Raw genomic sequence first — 19,842 nt, forward strand, 5'->3', positions numbered from 1 at the left:
TTCTGCCTTGACACAGTATCAAAACAGCTTTTATCAGAGTCACAAATGAGATCCTGTGTGACTGGGACAAGGGAAACTTTCCCCCCTCATCCTGTCTGCAGCTTGTGACACATTGACCACATCCTCCGCCTCCAACACCGCTCCACTGCTGTCCAGCTGGCTGGGACTGCTCTCACCTGGGGTCCATTCCTATCTATCTAATCTCTGCCAATGCCTTCTCTTCCTGCTCCTGCACTGTTGCCACTGGCGTCCCTCAAGGATCTGTCCTTGGAGCCCTCCTATTCTTCATCCTTGTATTCAGGATACAATGAGAAGAAAGAGAAAGGCTTTTAAAAAGTACATGGGAAGCAAATCAGTGGAGGCATTAGTGAGGTATAGAAAGTGTAGAGTGGAGCTAAAGAAAGCAATTAGGAACGCAAAGAGGGGATATGCAAAAGCTCTGGCTGGTAAAAGTAGGGAAAATCCCAAGATATTCTATAAGAATATCAATGGGAAGAGGATAACCAGGGAAAGAGTAGGGCCCATTAGGGACCAAGGGGGAAATCTGTGGGTGGAGCCAGAGGACATTGGTAGAGTGTTGAATGAATACTTCACATCGGTCTTCACCCAAGAGAATGAGGACGATGGTGTGGAATTCAGGGAGAGAGACTGGGAGGTTCTTGAGCAAATTGACACAGGGAAGGACAAGGTATTGGAGGCGTTGGCAGCCTTAAAAGTGGATAAATCTCCAGGTCCGGATGAATTGTGCCCCAGGCTGCTGTGGGAGGCAAGGGAGGAGATTGCAGGGGCTCTGACCCAAATTTTCAATTCCTCTCTGGCCACGGGGGAGGTGCCAGATGACTGGAGAACAGCCAATTAATTAATTTAAACAGCTATTTAAGAAGGGTTGTAGAGATAAACCAGGGAAACTGCAGACCAGTGAGTGGTAGGGAAACGATTGGAGAAACTTCTGAAGGAGAGAATCTCTCTCCCCTTGGAGAGGCAAAGCTTGATCAGGGAGAGTCAGCATGGCTTCGTCAGAGGGAGGTTAGACTAACAAATTTGATTGAATTTTTTGAGGAGGTGACCAGGTGTGTGGACGAGGGTAGTGCAGTCGATGTAGTTTATATGGATTTCAGCAAAGCCTTTGACAAGGTCCCACATGGGAGATTTGTAAAGATGGTAAATTCACACGGGACACAGGATAATTTGATAAAGTGGATTTAAAATTGGCTCAGTTGTAGGAAACAGAGGGTGATGTCAGAAGGCTGCTTTAGTGACTGGAAGCCAGTGTCCAGTGGCGTACCACAGGGATCTGTGTTGGCACCCTATTGTTCATCATTTATATAAATGACATTGATGACTATGTGGGGGGTAGGATTAGTAAATTTGTGGATGACACACAGATTGGACGGGTGGGTAACAGTGAGGTGGAGTGAAAGCAGGGAAGTCATGTTGGAGTTGTGTAAAACTTTGGTGAGGCCACAGCTGGAGCACTGTGTGCAGTTCTGGTCACCACATTGTCAGAAGGATGTGATTGCACTGGAGGGGGTGCAGAGGAGATTCACCAGGATGCTGCCTGGGATTTGAGTTATGAAGAAAGGCTGTGTAGGCTTGGCTTCTTTTTGTTGGAGCAGAGAAGATCAGCCTGGGAGGGTGGTGGGGGCGGGTTGCCTCACATTCTTTAAAAAGTACCTGGATGAGCACTTGGTTCATCATCACATTCAGGGCTCTGGGCCAAGCGCTGGCAGATGGGATTAGGTGTGAGTTCAGTTGTTTCTCATGTGTCAGTGTGGATTTGATGGGCTGAAGGGCCTCTTTTGTGCTGTATGAATCTATGATCCACAGGCTGATATTCAGCAATATCGTCTGAAGCCACAAGGTTAGTTTCCTGTGTACACTGACAATATGTGGAGATGCCGGCGTTGGACTGGGGTGAACACAGTAAGAGTTTTAACAATACCAGGTTAAAGTCCAACAGGTTTATTTGGTAGCAAATAAACCTGTTGGACTTTAACCTGGTGTTGTTAAAACTCTTACTGTGTACACCAACAATACCCAGCTCTGCCCCACTCCCACTCCTCCCTGCCCCCACTCCCCCTGCCCCCACTCCCAACCCTCGCCCCCACTCCCAACTCTTGCCCCCACTCCCCTTACCCCACTCCCTCCCTCCCCCCACCCCCCCCCCCACAAAATAACTAACTACTCTGCCCAGTGTGTGTGTGTGAGGTACACACGACTAGAAGCTCCTGTCTTCCAGCCCTGATCTGTGCTGAAAGCCTGAATAACAGCAGCATCAGGAACTCCACATTTCTTCCACTCCCCGGCTTCAGTAAAGGGAGATTTCCGCTTGATTCCAGCTCCCAATCCCTCTCCAATAGCCTGTACGACAAGACCTAGCTTCACTGTGACGCCACAATGGTCTGGGAATATGCTCTGGGCTCTGACAGGTTGAATGGTCATTTGGCCAAAATGCCAAAGAGGTACAGGCACCTGGAGGACACGATGAGCACTATTTCACAGAGAGTATAAGGGAACGTACCAGGAGACTCTCAAACTTCTTTGCCTCAGTGATGTGGATCCAATTGTCCTTCTCAACAACTTTAATATGCTTCACTTCGTCATTAAACCTGAGGGCAGAGGCCATCATTACAGGGTTTGAGTGTCAATAAAACAAACAACAAAATCATTAGACAATAAGAAAAAGGTGACACATTAGATTGTACATTAGACTGAGCAACAATAGAAATCGCCGTCTATTAAAGGCCAGATAGATCGAGGGCAGTCGCTGTAGATTTCTTATGGGAAGGTTGTGTCTGACTAACTCGGTTGAATGTTTCAAGGATGTAACAAGGAGGGTCAGGAGGTTTGAGAATCTGATGTAGTTCCATAGATTTTGGAAAGGCTTCAGATAAGGTTCCACATGACAGACTGATCAGTAAATAAAAGCTTGTGGAGTCTGAGGGAAAGTGGCAAATTGGATTCAAAACTGGCTTCATGGCAGGAAGCAAAGGATTATGGTCAATGGGTGTTTTTGGAAGTGAAGGCCGATTCCAGTGGAGGTCCCTACCACTCAGTACTGCCTCCTTTGCTTTTCATGGTGAATGATTTAGACTTGATTAAAAAGTTTGAACTTGATGTCAAAATATGCTGTGCAGTTGATAGGAAGAAAGCTGTAGATAGGCCCAGGTGGGATTGTGGTTGGTGCAGACTCGATGGGCCAAATGGCCTCCTTCTGCACTGTAGGGATTCTATGGTAGACTGCAGGAACTGGTCCAGTGGGCAAAGAGGTGACAAACAAGGCAATGGAACACACAATAAGTGAAAGGGATACTGAGAACCGTAAAGGATCAGAGGAAGTTAGAGTATATATCCACAGGTCCCTGAAGGGGATCAGAGGAAGTTAGAGTAAATATCCACAGGTCCCTGAAGGGGATCAGAGGAAGTTAGAGTGTGTATCCACAGGTCCCTGAAGGGGATCAGAGGAAGTTAGAGTATATATCCACAGGTCCCTGAAGGGGATCAGAGGAAGTTAGAGTATATATCCACAGGTCCCTGAAGGGGATCAGAGGAAGTTAGAGTATATATCCACAGGTCCCTGAAGGGGATCAGAGGAAGTTAGAGTATATATCCACAGGTCCCTGAAGGTAGCAGAGGTCAGGTGCTCAAGAAGATTTATGGGATTTTTTTATTGGTTGAGGAGTAGAATGAAAGAACAGGGCAGTGCTGTTGGAACTGTAGAAATCAGGAATTAAATGGCAGCTGGAGTACAATACAAAGTGACAGTTGGTGTCTCAGTGTGGGAGTGCTGCTCGGGCTGCAGTAGAGTGTGACAGTTGGTGTCTCAGTGAGAGAGTGTTGCTCGGGCTGCAGTGGAGAGTGACAGTTGGGGAAGTGTGGGGAAGTTTTTTGTTTTCTTTTTTTCTTGCTGGTAATGGCTTCAGGGATGGCAGTTCAGGCAGTATGCTGCATCTCCTGTGGGATGTATGTGGTGAGGAAATCCAGTAGTGTTTCAGGAGATTTTAGTTGTAAGAAGTGCATTAGATTGCAGCTTCTGGAGGAGCGTGTAAAGGAGCTGGAGGGGGAGGTAGAGGAACTCCGCATAATTCGGGAGGCGGAGGTGGAAGTTGATAGGAGTTATAGAGAAATAGTAACTCCTAGAAATGAGGCTTGGGTCAATGCCAGGAGGAGGGGTAAGAAGCAATCGGGAAGACAATCCCCTGGGGCGGTTCCCCTCCATAATAGGTTTTCGGTGCTGGAGGCTACAGTTGAGGAGGAATCAACTGAGCATAGAGAGCAGATCTCTGGGGGTGAGCCGAGTGAGAAAGCTCAGGTGGTTAGGGGCTGTAAAAGACTGGGCCTTGTGATTGGGGACTCCACAATTAAGGAGACAGATAGGAGGGTCGGAACTAAAGGTAGGGACTCAGGGTTGGTGTGTTGCCTACCAGGGGCTGGGGTCCGGGATGTGTCTGACAGGGTATTCAGGACTCTTAGGGGGGAGGGAGATAAACCACAAGTTATTGTACATGTGGGGACACACGACATAGGGAGGATAGGGGAAGGGGATATTAGGCAGGGATTTATGGAGTTGGGGTGGAAACTAAAGGCCAAGACTGACAGAGTGGTTATCTCTGGACTCTTGCCTGTACCACGGGATAGTTTAGAGAGGAATAGGGAGAGGGAAGGTTTGAATTCATGGCTGAGGGGATGGTGCAGGAGGGAGGGGTTCAGGTACTTAAGCAATTGGGGCTCGTACTGGGGAAGGTGTGACCTCTATGAGAAGGATGGTCTACACCTTAATCAGAAGGGGACCAATATCCTGGGGGGTAAATTTGCTAAGGCCATGCAGGGAGGTTTAAACTGATTCGGGGGGGGGGAGGGATCCTGAGTAGTGGGGCTGAAAGTGAGGGATGCATGGATGGGGACTGCAATGCACGGCATTGCAGAGGTGGGGTGGAGCAGGGTTTGAAATGTGTATACTTCAATGCCAGGAGTATTCGCAATAAAGTGGGTGAACTTGCAGCGTGGATCAGTACCTGGGACTTCGATGTTGTGGCTATTTCAGAGACATGGATAGAGCAGGGGCAGGAATGGATGCTGCAGGTCCCGGGGTTCAAATGTTTTAGTCGAAGTAGGGAAGGAGGTAGAAGAGGGGGAGGGGTAGCATTATTGGTCAGAGATTGTATCACAGTGTCAGAGAGGAGGTTTGATGAGGACTTATCTGTTGAGGTAGTATGGGCGGAGATTAGAAATAGGAGAGGAGAGGTCACCCTGTTGGGAGTCTTTTATAGACCTCCTAAAAGTTCTAGAGAGGTTGAGGAAAGGATTGCGGAGTCAATCCTGCTTAGAAGTGAAAGTAATAGGGCAATTGTTATGGGGGATTTTAACTTGACTAATATTGACTGGAATTGTTATAGCTCTAGCTCGTTAGAGGGGTCAGTTTTTGTTCAAAGCGTGCAGGAAGGTTTTTTGACTCAGTATGTAGACAGGCCAACTAGAGGTGAGGCTATATTGGATCTGGTGCTGGGAAATGAGCCAGACCAGGTGCTAGACTTGGAAGTTGGTGTGCATTTTGGTGATAGTGACCACAATTCGGTTACGTTCACCTTAGTGATGGAAAGGGATAGGCATGAACCTCGGGCCAATGGTTTTAGCTGGGGGAAGGGTAATTATGAGGCTATTAGGAGAGAATTAGGAAACATAGGTTGGACTAGGAGATTACAGGGACTGGGAACGTCCGACATGTGGAGTTTTTTCAAGGAGCAGCTACTGCGAGTCTGTGATAGGTATGTCCCTGTCAGGCAAGGAGGAATTGGTAGGGCTAGGGAACCGTGGTGCACCAAAAAAGTTTCTTTGTTGGTTAAAAAGAAAAAGGAGGCTTATGTTCGGATGAGACGTGAGCACTCGGGTAGTGCACTAGAAAGCTTTAGATTGGCTAAGAGGGAGTTGAAGAGCGAGCTTAGAAGGGCTAAAAGGGGACATGAGAAGACTTTGGCGGATAGGGTTAAAGAGAATCCTAAGGCGTTCTATAGGTATGTCAAGAACAGAAGGTTGGTTAGGGCAAGTTTAGGGCCAGTTATAGATGGCAGAGGGAAGTTATGTGTGGAACCGGAGGAGATTGGTGAAGCATTGAACCAATATTTCTCTTCGGTGTTCACGCAAGGGGACATGAATATAGCTGAGGAGGACACTGGGTTGCAAGGGAGTAGAATAGACAGTATTACAGTTGATAAGGAGGATGTGCAGGATATTCTGGAGGGTCTGAAAATAGATAAATCCCCTGGTCCGGATGGGATTTATCCAAGGATTCTCTGGGAGGCAAGAGAAGTGATTGCAGAGCCTCTGGCTCTGATCTTCAGGTCGTCGTTGGCCTCTGGTATAGTACCAGAAGATTGGAGGTTAGCGAATGTTGTCCCATTGTTTAAGAAGGGGAACAGAGACTTCCCCGGGAATTATAGACCGGTGAGTCTCACTTCTGTTGTCGGCAAGATGTTGGAAAAAATTATAAGGGATAGGATTTATAGTTATTTGGAGAGTAATGAATTGATAGGTGATAGTCAGCATGGTTTTGTGGCAGGTAGGTCGTGCCTTACTAACCTTATTGAGTTTTTTGAGAAAGTGACCAAGGAGGTGGATGGGGGCAAGGCAGTGGACGTGGTATATATGGATTTTAGTAAGGCGTTTGATAAGGTTCACCATGGTAGGCTTCTGCAGAAAATGCAGATGTATGGGATTGGGGGTGATCTAGGAAATTGGATCAGGAATTGGCTAGCGGATAGGAAACAGAGGGTGGTGGTTGATAGTAAATATTCATCATGGAGTGCGGTTACAAGTGGTGTACCTCAGGGATCTGTTTTGGGGCCACTGCTGTTTGTAATATTTATTAATGATCTGGATGAGGGTATAGTTGGGTGGATTAGCAAATTTGCTGATGACACCAAAGTCGGTGGTGTGGTAGACCAGTGAGGAAGGGTGTCGTAGTTTGCAGGAAGACTTAGACAGGTTGCAAAGTTGGGCCGAGAGGTGGCGGATGGAGTTTAATGCGGAGAAGTGTGAGGTAATTCACTTTGGTAGGAATAACAGATGTGTTGAGTATAGGGCTAACGGGAGGACTTTGAATAGTGTGGAGGAGCAGAGGGATCTAGGTGTATGTGTGCATAGATCCCTGAAAGTTGGGAATCAAGTAGATAAGGTTGTTAAGAAGGCATATGGTGTCTTGGCGTTTATTGGTAGGGGGATTGAATTTAGGAGTCGTAGCGTTATGTTGCAACTGTACACAACTCTGGTGCGGCCGCACTTGGAGTACTGTGTGCAGTTCTAGTCCCCACATTACAGGAAGGATGTGGAGGCTTTGGAGAGGGTGCAGAGGAGGTTTACCAGGATGTTGCCTGGTATGGAGGGGAGATCCTATGAGGAGAGGCTGAGGGATTTGGGATTGTTTTCGCTGGAAAGGCGGCGGCTAAGAGGGGATCTTATTGAAACATATAAGATGATTAGAGGTTTAGATAGGGTGGATAGTGATAGCCTTTTTCCTCTGATGGAGAAATCCAGCACGAGGGGGCATGGCTTTAAATTGAGGGGGGGTAGTTATAGAACCGATGTCAGGGGTAGGTTCTTTACCCAGAGGGTGGTGAGGGATTGGAATGCCCTGCCAGCATCAGTAGTAAATGCGCCTAGTTTGGGGGCGTTTAAGAGATCCGTAGATAGGTTCATGGACGAAAAGAAATTGGTTTAGGTTGGAGGGTCACAGTTTTTTTTTTAACTGGTCGGTGCAACATCGTGGGCCGAAGGGCCTGTTCTGCGCTGTAATGTTCTATGTTCTATGTTCTAATTCCAATAACCGCATTCCGGGAAGGATGTGTTCACACAAAGGAGGGAGAGCTTTTCCCAGTAATGATTAAGGAGCATGTTAGAGTGCTGGAGAAAAAGGATGTCCCAGAGGGACCAAGGGCATCAGAAAACATTTAAGTTGACTTTTAAAGCTTAGAAAAATCCCTCCAAAAACAGAAGTTGACTTTTACACCAAGTGAATCAACGGTGCAGTTGTAGGCGATCACCATTTTGAAACAAACTACACAAAAAGTGAGCGTGTCTTAAACTCCCATGCATCTTTACAACACAGTCTGTATCACCTGCCTGATCCCTGGTGTCCAATTATAAGGTACTAATAGCAAAATGTTCGTTTGTGGGGTGAAAAATCAAGACTGATTATTGATGCAGTATAGTAAGTCATAACTGAAACAAGAAGCCAATTCCTTGTGCGCTAAACAGAAACACAAAGTGTTTCACATGGGGGATAATAACAGTCTTTGCTCCAAGACTTCAGTGTAACTGCACTGTCAGCTTAGTATAGAGAGGTGCTCATCTCTACAGCATCAGTCACAACCTCAGGATGTCTCATAGTGCTTCACAGCCAGTGAAGTAGGACTTGAAATATAGTCACTGCTTTAGACACAAGAGAAATATATTCAGCAAGCAAATTATTTTTCAAAAGGAGTTTCAACTGTGAGGAGGCTTGCTTGAGTTGTTCCAAACCCAAGACATCTAAACAGGGTGTACAGAGATCACCTGTTCCCATTGGTGCAAGGATTGAGAACCAGAGGGCACTGATATAAAGTGATTGACAAAAGAAGCAAAGGTGACCGGAAGAGAACCTCTTGCACTGCCTGAGACTGTCGCAGTTTGTTAGAGGGCGCTGGATAACTATCTGAAGAGAAAAGAATTGTCTTTCCTACAGGGGAAGGACAAGGAGGGGGGCTTAGCCAAGATACTCTTGTCAAGGGCTGGCATTGACACGATGGGTTGAATGGCCTCTGTGCGCTGTAACCATTCCATGATTCCATTTCTGAGAGTGTTGCCAATGACGGGGGAAAGATCACACAGGTTAGAATAGATTTCATTGGAGCTGAGGAGCCGAAGGGGAGATTTAATCGAGCTGTATAAAATGACAAGGAGCCGAGATGGAGTGGATTGGAAAATCCTATTTCCATTATCAGAGGTTAATAAGCATGGGGCATAATTATTAAGAATTGGACAGGAGTTGAGAAGCTTTTTTCACCCCAAGGGTGACGAGGGGGAATTTGGAACTCTCTGCCTGAAAGAGTGAGAGAAACTCTCAGCACATGCAAAACATTTTGGATCCATACAGTAACCCCCAGGGCCACTGAGCAAGAATTGGAGGTGAGATTTCAGCTGGAACAATGGGCCGAATGGCCTTCTCCTGTGTCCCCTGCACATCTTCTGTTCCTATGTCTCTGTGCACCATGAAGTGAAAAAGCATAATTCCCCAGCCCAGTTCAGCCAGGACTGTGTCTATCCCGTACCAGACACACCAGCCCAGAGCCAACCCAGCCTCCGCTCCACCATATAAACACAATGTGTTCACACCAACCTAATACTAATAGCAAATCTTTCAGCCTCTGCTGTGCGCTCACGAATCAGATACGTTCCAGAGCTGTGTGTCTTCAGGAGATTGTCAGCCTGTCCGCGCTCCAAATTGCCTGCAAACCTAGGGAGGAAAAAAATACAAAAGCAAAATACTGTAGATGCTGGAAATCTGAAATTAAACCAGATTAATCTGTAAAAACTCAGTGCATTGACTCGAACAGGCGCCAGTGTGGCAACTAGGGGAATTTCACAGTAACTTCATTGCAATGTAAATGTAAGCCTTACTTGTGACTAATATATAAATAAAGGTCTGGCAACATTGGTGGAGAGAGAAACAGAGTTAATGTTTCAGGCCAGAACAGAAATAGAAATGTTGGAGCTACTGTTGCATACTGCTAAATATACACACGAACCACTCCGTTACCCTGTACCTGTCCTGGGAGTGTTTGATGGGGGTCAGTGTAGAGGGAGCTTTACTCTGTATCTAACCCCGTGCTGTACCTGTCCTGGGAGTGTTTGATGGGGGTCAGTGTAGAGGGAGCTTTACTCTGTATCTAACCCCGTGCTGTACCTGTCCTGGGAGTGTTTGATGGGGGACAGTGTAGAGGGAGCTTTACTCTGTATCTAACCCCGTGCTGTACCTGTCCTGGGAGTGTTTGATGGGGACAGTGTAGAGGGAGCTTTACTCTGTATCTAACCCCGTGCTGTACCTGTCCTGGGAGTGTTTAATGTGGACAGTGTAGAGGGAGCTTTACTCTGTATCTAACCCTGTGCTGTACCTGTCCTGGGAGTGTTTGATGAGATTGTGTATCAGTGACTTACCAGGGATAGATGCTGTAGTCAGGTTCTTTTGAAGGCGGTTTAATAAAATGCTGAAAAGAGAGATTAAAACTATTTATTTCTCTGTTTGTGAGAGGTTTTCAACAAGACATCTGTGACCAAAACATAGCAGAAAACAGCTGCTGCAAACAGGATAAATTGGGGAATATTGGAATGGTTCCAGAGTATTCCAGATTTAATCACAATCTGCAAATGCTTTTTCCTCATGTCAGCGTTGAACCCTTTTCCAATCACATCTACTCTGCCCACACCCATTATTCTGAGTCCCTCCAAATCTCCTCTCAATCTTCCATGGAAAACAGTCCCAGTTTCTCTCAGTCTGGATATGCAGGGCTACAGACAAAATGCTGGAAAGTAGGATGAGGCTGCATGGCCCATTTCTCCGCCAGTGCAGACGTGATGGGCCAAATGGCCTCTTTCTGTCCCATAAACTTTCGACAATGTTCCAGTCTATCCACAGAACCAAAGTCCCTCATTTCTGGAACCATTCTCATGAACCTTACCTACTCTCTCACAAAGCCTTGAGGCTGTCTTGTGGGTGCACTGGGTGGTCCCCTACATTGAACTAGAAGCTCCAGGTTTGAGTCCAACATCAGGGCTTGTTGGCCACGGAAGGAATGTTCAGTGGACTGATAACCAGCTTGGAAATTCTTCCAGCACTTCCCCCACTATTCCTCAAAGGGGTACAGACAGCACGGGTGTGGAGATATGTAAGAGAGGGGGATTAAAGCCTTCACATCCTTCATGAAATGTGGTGCCCAGAACTGGATGCAATATTGCCGATGTGGCCAAAAGTGTTTTTCGTTCTAGTAAACTCCAGTAATACAGGTCCAGAGTCCTCAATCTCTCCTCAGACAACAATCCTGTCATCCCAAGAATCAGTCTGGTAAACCTTCACTGCTCTCCCTCTTTAGAATCATAGAATCCTACAATCCAGAAAGAGGCCATTCGGCCCATCGAGTCTGCACCAACCACAATCCTACCCAGGCCATATCCCTATAACCCCATGCATTTACCCTAGCCAGTCCCCCTGACACTAAGGAGCAATTTAGCATGGCCAATCGACCTAACCTGCACATCTTTGGACTGTGGGAGGAAACTGGAGCACCCAGAGGAAAGCCACACAGGCACAGGGAGGGCGTGCAGACTCCACACAGTGACCTAAGCCAGGAATCGAACCCGGGTCCCTGGCGCTGTGAGGCAGCAGTGCTAACAGCTGTGCCACCGTGCCACTTTAGATAAGGAGAGAAAAACTGCACACAATACCCAAGGTATTCTCTCCTCAAGGCAGTGTACAACTACAGTAAGACATCCTTGCTCATCTGCACATGTTGAAACCAAGTACATCATGAATATGGGTCAAGAAAACTCAGGATCCTAACACTGGCCCATGGGAAATGCCATTATAAACCTTCCTGCAGTCTGAAAATGACCATTCACTGTTACTCTCCATTTCCTGTCACTCAGCTTACTTTGTATCCATGCGGTTACTACTGCCCCTTTTATCTTGGGGGCCTAGACTTTGCTGACAAGTCTTTCATGCAGCACTTCTTCAGATGTCTTGTGGGAAGACTACGTACTCCACAGTAACCCTGTTACACTCAATAATCCACTCTGTTATCTCATCAAAGAATTCAAGTTTGCTGATTAAACATGATTGGTCCTGAACAATTGTGCCGCTTTCCTTCATCAATCCATATATGACCAAGTGACCTAATTTTGTCGTGAATTATCATTTCTAAAAGCTTTTTCACCATCAAAGTTAAGCTGACAAGCCTGCATAGACAAGGTTTAACCTTACAGTTTCCTTGAACAACTGGTGGCGGCACGGTGGCACAGTGGTTAGCACTGCTGCCTCACAGCGCCGGGGACCTGGGTTCAATTCTGGTCTCGGGTCACTGTCTGTGTGGAGATTGCACGTTCTCCCCGTGTCTGCATGGGTTTCCTCCGGGTGCTCCAGTTTCTTCCCACAGTCCAAAGATGTGAGGGTTAGGTGGATTGGCCATGCTAAATTGCCCCTTAGTGTCAGGGGGTTAGCAGGATAAATACGTGGGTTAAGGGGATAAGATCTGGGTGGGGTTGTGGTCAGTGCAGACTCGATGGGCCGAATGGCCTCTTTCTGCACTGTAGGGATATTCTATTCTAACCCTTGAGGCGATGACTGAGTGTTCAGTCTGGGACTGAGTATTACACACCCTCCTCCCCAGTTTCTGACCTTAATGATTATGTTGCCGCAATGACCCTACAATTAAAACTCTGGATGCAGTGCCATCGAGGTCAGAGTTCCAAAAATAAACCTGCGTAGGAAGCTGCTTGTGCTTTTGCTCAATCTTGTAAAATTTTGCAGGTTTTTGTCTTGAATTCAAACAGTTGTTCTTTTCTCCCCAATGTAAATATTATCTGGAGTGTTTGGTTTCTTCAATCGATTCCAGTGGCCGCTATCTGTGGTACCTGTGTATCTGTCCAGCTCAAACTATAACCCACTGAATCAAGCTCCTTGATATACAGGAGAGGATTGGCATCACGGCCCTTAAGACAAGCTCCTAAATGAATGGGATTATCGGGACAGGAACAGGAGAACATTGCAGCAAGTCTGAAGCTTGATCACACTTACTCGTGAATCCACTGGACAAGGTTTCACAGACGAGCTCGGGAACCAACCAAAGCGTTTGGTTTGAATGACCTTCCCCTGGAATGGAGAGAGACACCGTCACTGTCGACGGTAAAAACAGTGCAGCCCATTTACAAAGACAAAATCCCAAAGACTTCCCCCACCCCCCCCCCCACAAAACCTCCCTTTGCCCAAACGTTAGACAGGATCCTCACTGGCAGACAGGCTTAATACACAACCACCCCCCCATTCTCTTCCCAGCCTGTCCACTGCACCCCACTCCCCCCCCCCCCCACACCCCCTGTCTGCCCCACAACACCCCACTACCCCCCACACCCCGTCTGCCCCACCACACCCCACTCCCCCCGCACCCCGTCTACCCCACTACACCCCACTCCCCCCCCGCACCCCGTCTGCCCCACCACACCCCACTCCCCCCGCACCCCATCTGCCCCACCACACCTCACTCCCCCCCGCACCCCGTCTACCCCACCACACTCCACTCACCCCCGCACCCCATCTGCCCCACAACACCCCACTCCCCCCGCACCCCACCTGCCCCACCACACCCCACTCCCCCCGGTACCCCGTCTGCCCCACCACACCCCACTCCCCCCCCCCACCCCATCTGCCCCACCACACCCCACTCCCCCCGGTACCCCGTCTGCCCCACTACACCCCACTCCCCCCCCACACCCCGTCTGCCCCCCCACACCTCCTTCCTGATTACGTCATGTTGTTTCTACAATTTGAGGGGGATACTGAACACAAGAATAGCACGAGGCCATTCGGCCCCTCAAAGCTGTTTCACCAATCTGAAGCCGAGGTGTAAAATGCAATGTGTTTGTTATAAATGGATAAATCAGAGGGGACATTTAGGCAAAAATGAGTGGGAAATGGATGTGTTGAAATTAATGTAAAAAGCAGAGATTTCTACATGTGCCACAAGTGATCATTTTACTCGACAGACTGACTCAATAATATGAAAAAGCTGCCTGCAAACTGGGAAACTATGTTGGAGTCTAATGTTTCTTAGAGGATAAACAAGATCAGCAAAGAAATGAAAGAGGGAAGACGTGCTGCAGAGACGGGGATGTAGCGAGGAGGCAGGTACTGGAACAGTAGTTCACGGAGTAGGAATTTCACCTGGATGGGTGTGTCAGAGGCAGAGCTCCGCCCTTCGAGTCTGCTCCGCCCTTCATCTTGATCATGGCCGATCATCGAATTCAATATCCTGATCCCCCCCTTCCTCCCATATCCCTCGATCCCTTTAGCCCCCAGGGCTATATCTAATTTCTTCTTGAAATCAGACAATGTTTTGGCCTCAACTACTTTCTGTGGGAGTGAATTCCACGCATTCACCACCCTCTGGGTGAAGAAATTTCTCCTCACCTCAGTTCTAAAAGGTTTACCCCTTATCCTCAAACTATGACCCCCCAGTTCTGGACTCCCCCACCATCGGGAACATTCTTCCTGAATCTACCCTGTCTAACCCTGTTAGAATTTTATAAGTTTCTATGAGATCCCCTCTCACTCTTCTAAACTCCAGTGAATATAATCCTAACCAACTTAGTCTCTCCTCATATGACAGACCTGCCATCCCAGGAATCAGCCTGGTAAACCTTCGCTGTACTCCCTCTATAGCAAGGACATCCTTCCTCAGATAAGGACACCAAAATTGCACACAATACTCCAGGTGTGGCCTCACCAACACCCTGTACAATTGCAGCAAAACATCCCTATCCCTATACTCAAATCCTCTCGCTATGAAGGCCAACGTACCATTTGCCTCCTTCACTGCCTGCTGTACCTGCACGCTTACTCTCAGCGACTGATGCACGAGAACATCAAGATCTCACTGAGCATCCACCTCTCAATTTACACACATTCAAATAATAATAATCTGTCTTCCTATTATTGCTACCAAAGTGGATAACCTCACATTTATCCATATTATACTGCATCTGCCATGCAGATGCCCCCACATTCAGCCTGTCCAAATCACGCTGAAGCATCTCTGCATCCTCCTCACAGCTCACCCTCCCACCCAACTTTGTATCAGCTGCAAATTTGGAGATAATACATTCAGTTCCCTCTTCCAAATCATTAACATATAATGTGAACAGTTGGGGTCCTAGCACAGATCCCTGCAGAACCCCACTAGTCACTGACTGCCAATCAGAAAAAGACCCATTTATACCAACACCTTTCTTCCTATCTGCTAACCAGTTTTCTATCCATCTCAAGACATTACCTGCAATCCCATGTGCTTTAACTTTACACAGTAGTCTGTTATGTGAGACCTTGTTGAAAGCCTTCTGAAAGTCTAAATAAACCACATCCACTGGTTCTCCTCGGTCAACTCTACTAGTTACATCCTCAAAAACGCCAATAGATTCGTCAAGCATGATTTCCCTTTTGTAAATCCACGCTGACTTGGGAATGATTGGCGAAGTGGGATTCCTGCATCGTGTACAGAGTCTCCTCGGTGTCACCCAGCCTACAGAGCGGAGGCATCGCAACAGCAACTTTAAACACAGAGGCAAATCTTAAAGCTTTACACAGGAGCCTGAACATGAAAACAAAGGAAACATCAGCACTGGGGGCGGGTCTAAAGGAGGAAAGTTCAAAACTTGGCACCAAAGCAGCCGAAGGCACGGCCAGCACTGGTGAAATGGTTATTAAAATCAGGACAGTAGACCAGAACAGGAGGAGATCGCAGGGATTTGTGGACTGAACAGGATTCCAGAGATAGGGAGGGGCGAGGTCATGGAGGGATTTGAAAAGAAAGAATTGTGAACCATCTTGGGACACTTGACTCTGTTAAAGCTTCTTTTTCAAACATTTTTCAGGTGATGTGGATGTTGCTGACGAGACTATTATTTGTTGTCCATCCCTAAGTGCCTTTGAACTGAGTGGCTTGTTGGGCTACTTAACAACTGTGGGTCTGGAGTCACATATAGGCCAGACCGGGCAAGGACAGCAGATGTTGCCGGGACTTGAGAAGCTGAGTTACAGAGAGAGATTGAATAGATTGGGACTTTATTCCCTGGAGCGTAGAAGATTGAGGGGAGATTTGATAGAGGTGTATAAGATTTTGATGGGTATAGATAGAGTGAATGCAAGCAGGCTTTTTCCGCTGAGGCTAGGGGAGAAAAAAACCAGAGGGCATGGGTTAAGGGTGAAAGGAGAAAAGTTTAAAGGGAATATTAGGGGAGGCTTCTTCACGCAGAGAGTGGTGGGAGTGTGGAATGAGCTGACGGATAAAGTGGTAAATGCGAGGTCACTTTTAACATTTAAGAAAAACTTGGACGGGTTCATGGATGAGAGGGGTGTGGAGGGATATGGTCCAAGTGCAGGTCAGTGGGACTAGGCAAAAAATGGTTCGGCACAGACAAGAAGGGCCAAAAGGCCTGTTTCTGAGCTGTAATTTTCTATGGTTCTATTTCCTTCCCTAAAATACATGAGTGAATCAGCTGGGTTTTACAGCAATCAATAATAATCATTACTGATCCTGACAAGGTTTAAATTCCAGATTTAATTCAATTTAAATTCCACCACCTGAACCACTGTCCCCAGTATTAGTCTGGGCCTTTCGATTACTACTCCAGTGGCATTACCCCTCTATAAAGACAAGGAAATGCTACAATTGGCTGTCTCTATTCTTGGGAGTGAGAATTACACCTGTATTCACATTCCTGAAATATCACTTAACAGCTCAGCCAATCACCACCCTCATCTCGCTCAACATCCAATAGTGTATCCGATGGCAATGGAACTTGCTTTTTCCATTAGCCTGAGAACTGATCTAACATTTTCCTTTTATCCATCACAAGATCACTTATTCTGCTGTCTAATCCGAGCTGTGCCTAAAGGGAGGGTCCAGCAGCTGTACAGAGGCTGCCATAACCCAGTCACGGATGTTGGTGCAACAGACCCGGCGCAGCTCTGACCCTCTCTGTTTCCCGAAGCTCCCATCAGTGATTCTGACCTCCCACCATGAAGATTCTGGGTCTCCCTTCAGCAATTCAATGACTTCTCCATTCTGGAAGCTGAGGCTTGGTTTTCCCACAGGTGGAGGGGGGTTTCCCTGGTACGTACGAACTGCTAACATTCTGGGACCTAGAAAAGACGGCAAAAGATGCATTTCCATCGCATTTGTGAATCAGTGGAGAAAAGAGAAGTCAGGAACAAAGTGCCGCACTGAGACCATCCACCCCATTACCAACAAACAGCAACACATTCATACACAGCACTGACACGCTCGGTAAATGCGGCGGTGTCGTGAGGAGTGGTGGTGGGGGGGGGGGGCGCTGGAACACAATACTATCTTTAGAAATCCCGTGTGATGTTTTTCAAATTGTCAGCATGGCTCAGTGAGACCAACCACACCTCGAGAACTAAAGGCTGTAGGTTCAAAAACTTCACCCCATATTCCAGCCTCACACTCTCAAATCATTACCGAGGGAGTGCCGCACTATCAGAGGGTCAGTGCTGAGGGAGTGCCGCACTGTCAGAGGGTCAGTGCTGAGGTAGTGCCGCACTGTCAGAGGGTCAGTGCTGAGGGAGTGCCGCACTGTCAGAGGGTCAGTACTGAGGGAGTTCCGCACTGTCAGAGGGTCAGTACTGAGGGAGTGCCGCACTGTCAGAGGGTCAGTGCTGAGGGAGTGCCGCACTGTCAGAGGGTCAGTGCTGAGGGAGTTCCGCACTGTCAGAGGGTCAGTGCTGAGGGAGTTCCGCACTGTCAGAGGGTCAGTACTGAGGGAGTGCCGCACTGTCAGAGGGTCAGTACTGAGGGAGTGCCGCACTGTCAGAGGGTCAGTACTGAGGGAGTGCCGCACTGTCAGAGGGTCAGTACTGAGGGAGTGCCGCACTGTCAGAGGGTCAGTACTGAGGGAGTGCTGCACTGTCCAAGATTAAGTTTATTTATTTATTGGTGTCTCAATAGGCTTACATTAACACTGCAATGAAGTTACTGTGAAAATCCCCTAGTCGCCACACTCCGGCGCCTGTTCGGGTTACACTGAGGGAGAATTTAGCATGGTCAATGCACCCTAACCAGCACGTCTTTCGTACTGTGGGAGGAAACTGGAGCACCCGGAGGAAACTCACGCAGACATGGGGAGAACATGCAGACTCCGCACAGTGACCCAAGCCAGGAATCGAACGGGAATGGGTCCCTGGTGCTGTGATGTAGCAGTGCTAACCACTGTGCCACCGTAGGTCAACACTATTGCAGGGTCTGTATGCAGGGTGGGCTGCAGTATTGAAGATGAGGAGAGGTTAAGCCCGGACCCCTCTGGCCTCTCAGGTGATTATGTAAGATTCCACGTCTCATATCTGAAGAGGATCAGGGGAGTTCCCGGGGGGGCCTGGCCAATATTTATCCATTGAAATGATTAAAAGAGATTATCTGGCAATAATTTAATCACAGTTAGGGATGTTTCTGACATTCTGACAGTAGGAAAGCTTTGGGAGTTAGCTATAAGCTGTGAACTGCACTGGGATATTCTGAGGCTGATGAGATGCTGTATGAATGGATTGCCTGGAATTTCCCCTCAGGCTGGGGTGGGCTTGTACCTGCTGCCACTGCGAGTCCTCCATCCTGTGAAGAAAGACACAAGGATTATTCATTTTGAATTGAGATGAAAGTTTCATTTTCCTGTGCAGCGCTCGGATTTCCAGAAGCTTGTTCAGGGAGCAGTGTGGAAGCAGGGAGATAGTGGTTGCGCTGGCAGGAATCTCCCAAGAATCCTTAAATTATGGAAAAGTCCCAGAGAATTGGAAAACTGCCAACACCCTTATTCAAAAAGGCAGAGAGAAAAAACCCTGTAACTGTCGGCCAGTTAGTTTAACACCTGTCACTGAGAAAATGTTCGAGTGTGTTATAAAGGCTGTAATAGCAGAGCATTTAGAAATATATTAGCAAGCAGCGTCAGCACAGTTTCACAAAGGGGAAATCGTGCCTGACAAGTTTATTCAAATCCTCTGAGGTAATGAGCAAGATAGATAATGGGGAACTGGTGGATGTAATATACTTGGATTTCCAAAAAGCTTTCAATTAGGTGGGATTCGTGGTGGGCTGGCGAGATGGATACAGAACTGGCTGGGTTATAGAAGACAGAGAGTAGCGATGGAAGGGTGTTTTTCAGAATGGAGATCTGTAGCTAGCGGTGTTGTGGAGATGCCGGTGTTGGACTGGGGTAAGCACAGTAAGAAGTCTCTCAACACCAGGTTAAAGTCCAACAGGTTTATCTGGCAGCATGAGCTTTCGGAGTGTCGCTCCTTCATCAGGTGAGTGTCACCTGATGAAGGGGCAACGCTCCGAAAGCTAGTGCTGCCAAATAAACCTGTTGGACTTTAACCTGGTGTTGAGAGACTTCTTACTGTAGCTAGTGGTGTTCCGCAGGGATCAGCGCTGGGACCTCTGCTGTTTGTAGTATATATAAATGATCTGGAGGAAAATGTGGGTGGTCTGATTAGTAAGTTTGCGAATGACACGAAGATTGGTGGAGTTGCTGATAGTGCCGGGGATTGTCAGAGGATACAGCAGGATATAGAGAGATTGGAGACTTGGGCACAGAAATGGCAGATGAAGTTGCACCCAGACAAATGCGAGGTGATGCATTTTGGAGAATCAAATTTAGGTGTGAATTATACTGTAAATGACAAAACCCTTCGGAACATTAACATACAGAGGGATCTGGGCGTGCAGGTCCATAGTTCCCTCAAAGTGGCAACACAGGTGGCCAAATTGATTCAGAAGGCATACGGCATGCTTGCCTTCATTGGTCAGGGCATTGAGTACAAGAGTTGGGAAATTATGTTGCAGCTATATAAAACCTTGGTTAGGCCGCAGGGTGGATAGTCAGAGGCTTTTTCCCAGGGTGCAAGTGTCAATGACAAGGGGCACAGGTTCAAGGTGAGAGGGGGAAAGTTTAAGGGAGATGTGCAGGAGAGGTTTTTCACGCAGTGGTGGGTGCACATATCTGATTCTCAGGGGGTTTGACAGGGTAGATGCTGAG

At 47.5% G+C, this 19,842-nt stretch overlaps 1 protein-coding gene across 4 annotated transcripts in view; it reads right to left on the reverse strand.

Moving 5' to 3' along the window:
• vav2 (vav 2 guanine nucleotide exchange factor) overlaps window positions 1-19,842 on the reverse strand; it is a 230,026-nt gene that overhangs the window by 19,828 nt on the left and 190,356 nt on the right. For all 4 annotated transcript variants that reach the window (XR_013499320.1, XM_078226123.1, XM_078226125.1 and 1 more), the window contains exons 19-24: window positions 18,398-18,422; window positions 16,809-16,939; window positions 12,821-12,895; window positions 10,189-10,238; window positions 9,371-9,487; window positions 2,522-2,609 (exon numbers count right to left, since the gene is read on the reverse strand). Coding sequence is in view for 3 of the 4 variants with exons in the window: in XM_078226123.1 (XP_078082249.1) it covers window positions 2,522-2,609; window positions 9,371-9,487; window positions 10,189-10,238; window positions 12,821-12,895; window positions 16,809-16,939; window positions 18,398-18,422 (486 nt within the window). In the remaining variant the exon portion in view is untranslated. The remainder of the gene's footprint in view (window positions 1-2,521; window positions 2,610-9,370; window positions 9,488-10,188; window positions 10,239-12,820; window positions 12,896-16,808; window positions 16,940-18,397; window positions 18,423-19,842) is intronic.

Source organism: Mustelus asterias, chromosome 13, assembly GCF_964213995.1.
Source record: "Mustelus asterias chromosome 13, sMusAst1.hap1.1, whole genome shotgun sequence".
NCBI classification, from domain to species: domain Eukaryota; kingdom Metazoa; phylum Chordata; class Chondrichthyes; order Carcharhiniformes; family Triakidae; genus Mustelus; species Mustelus asterias.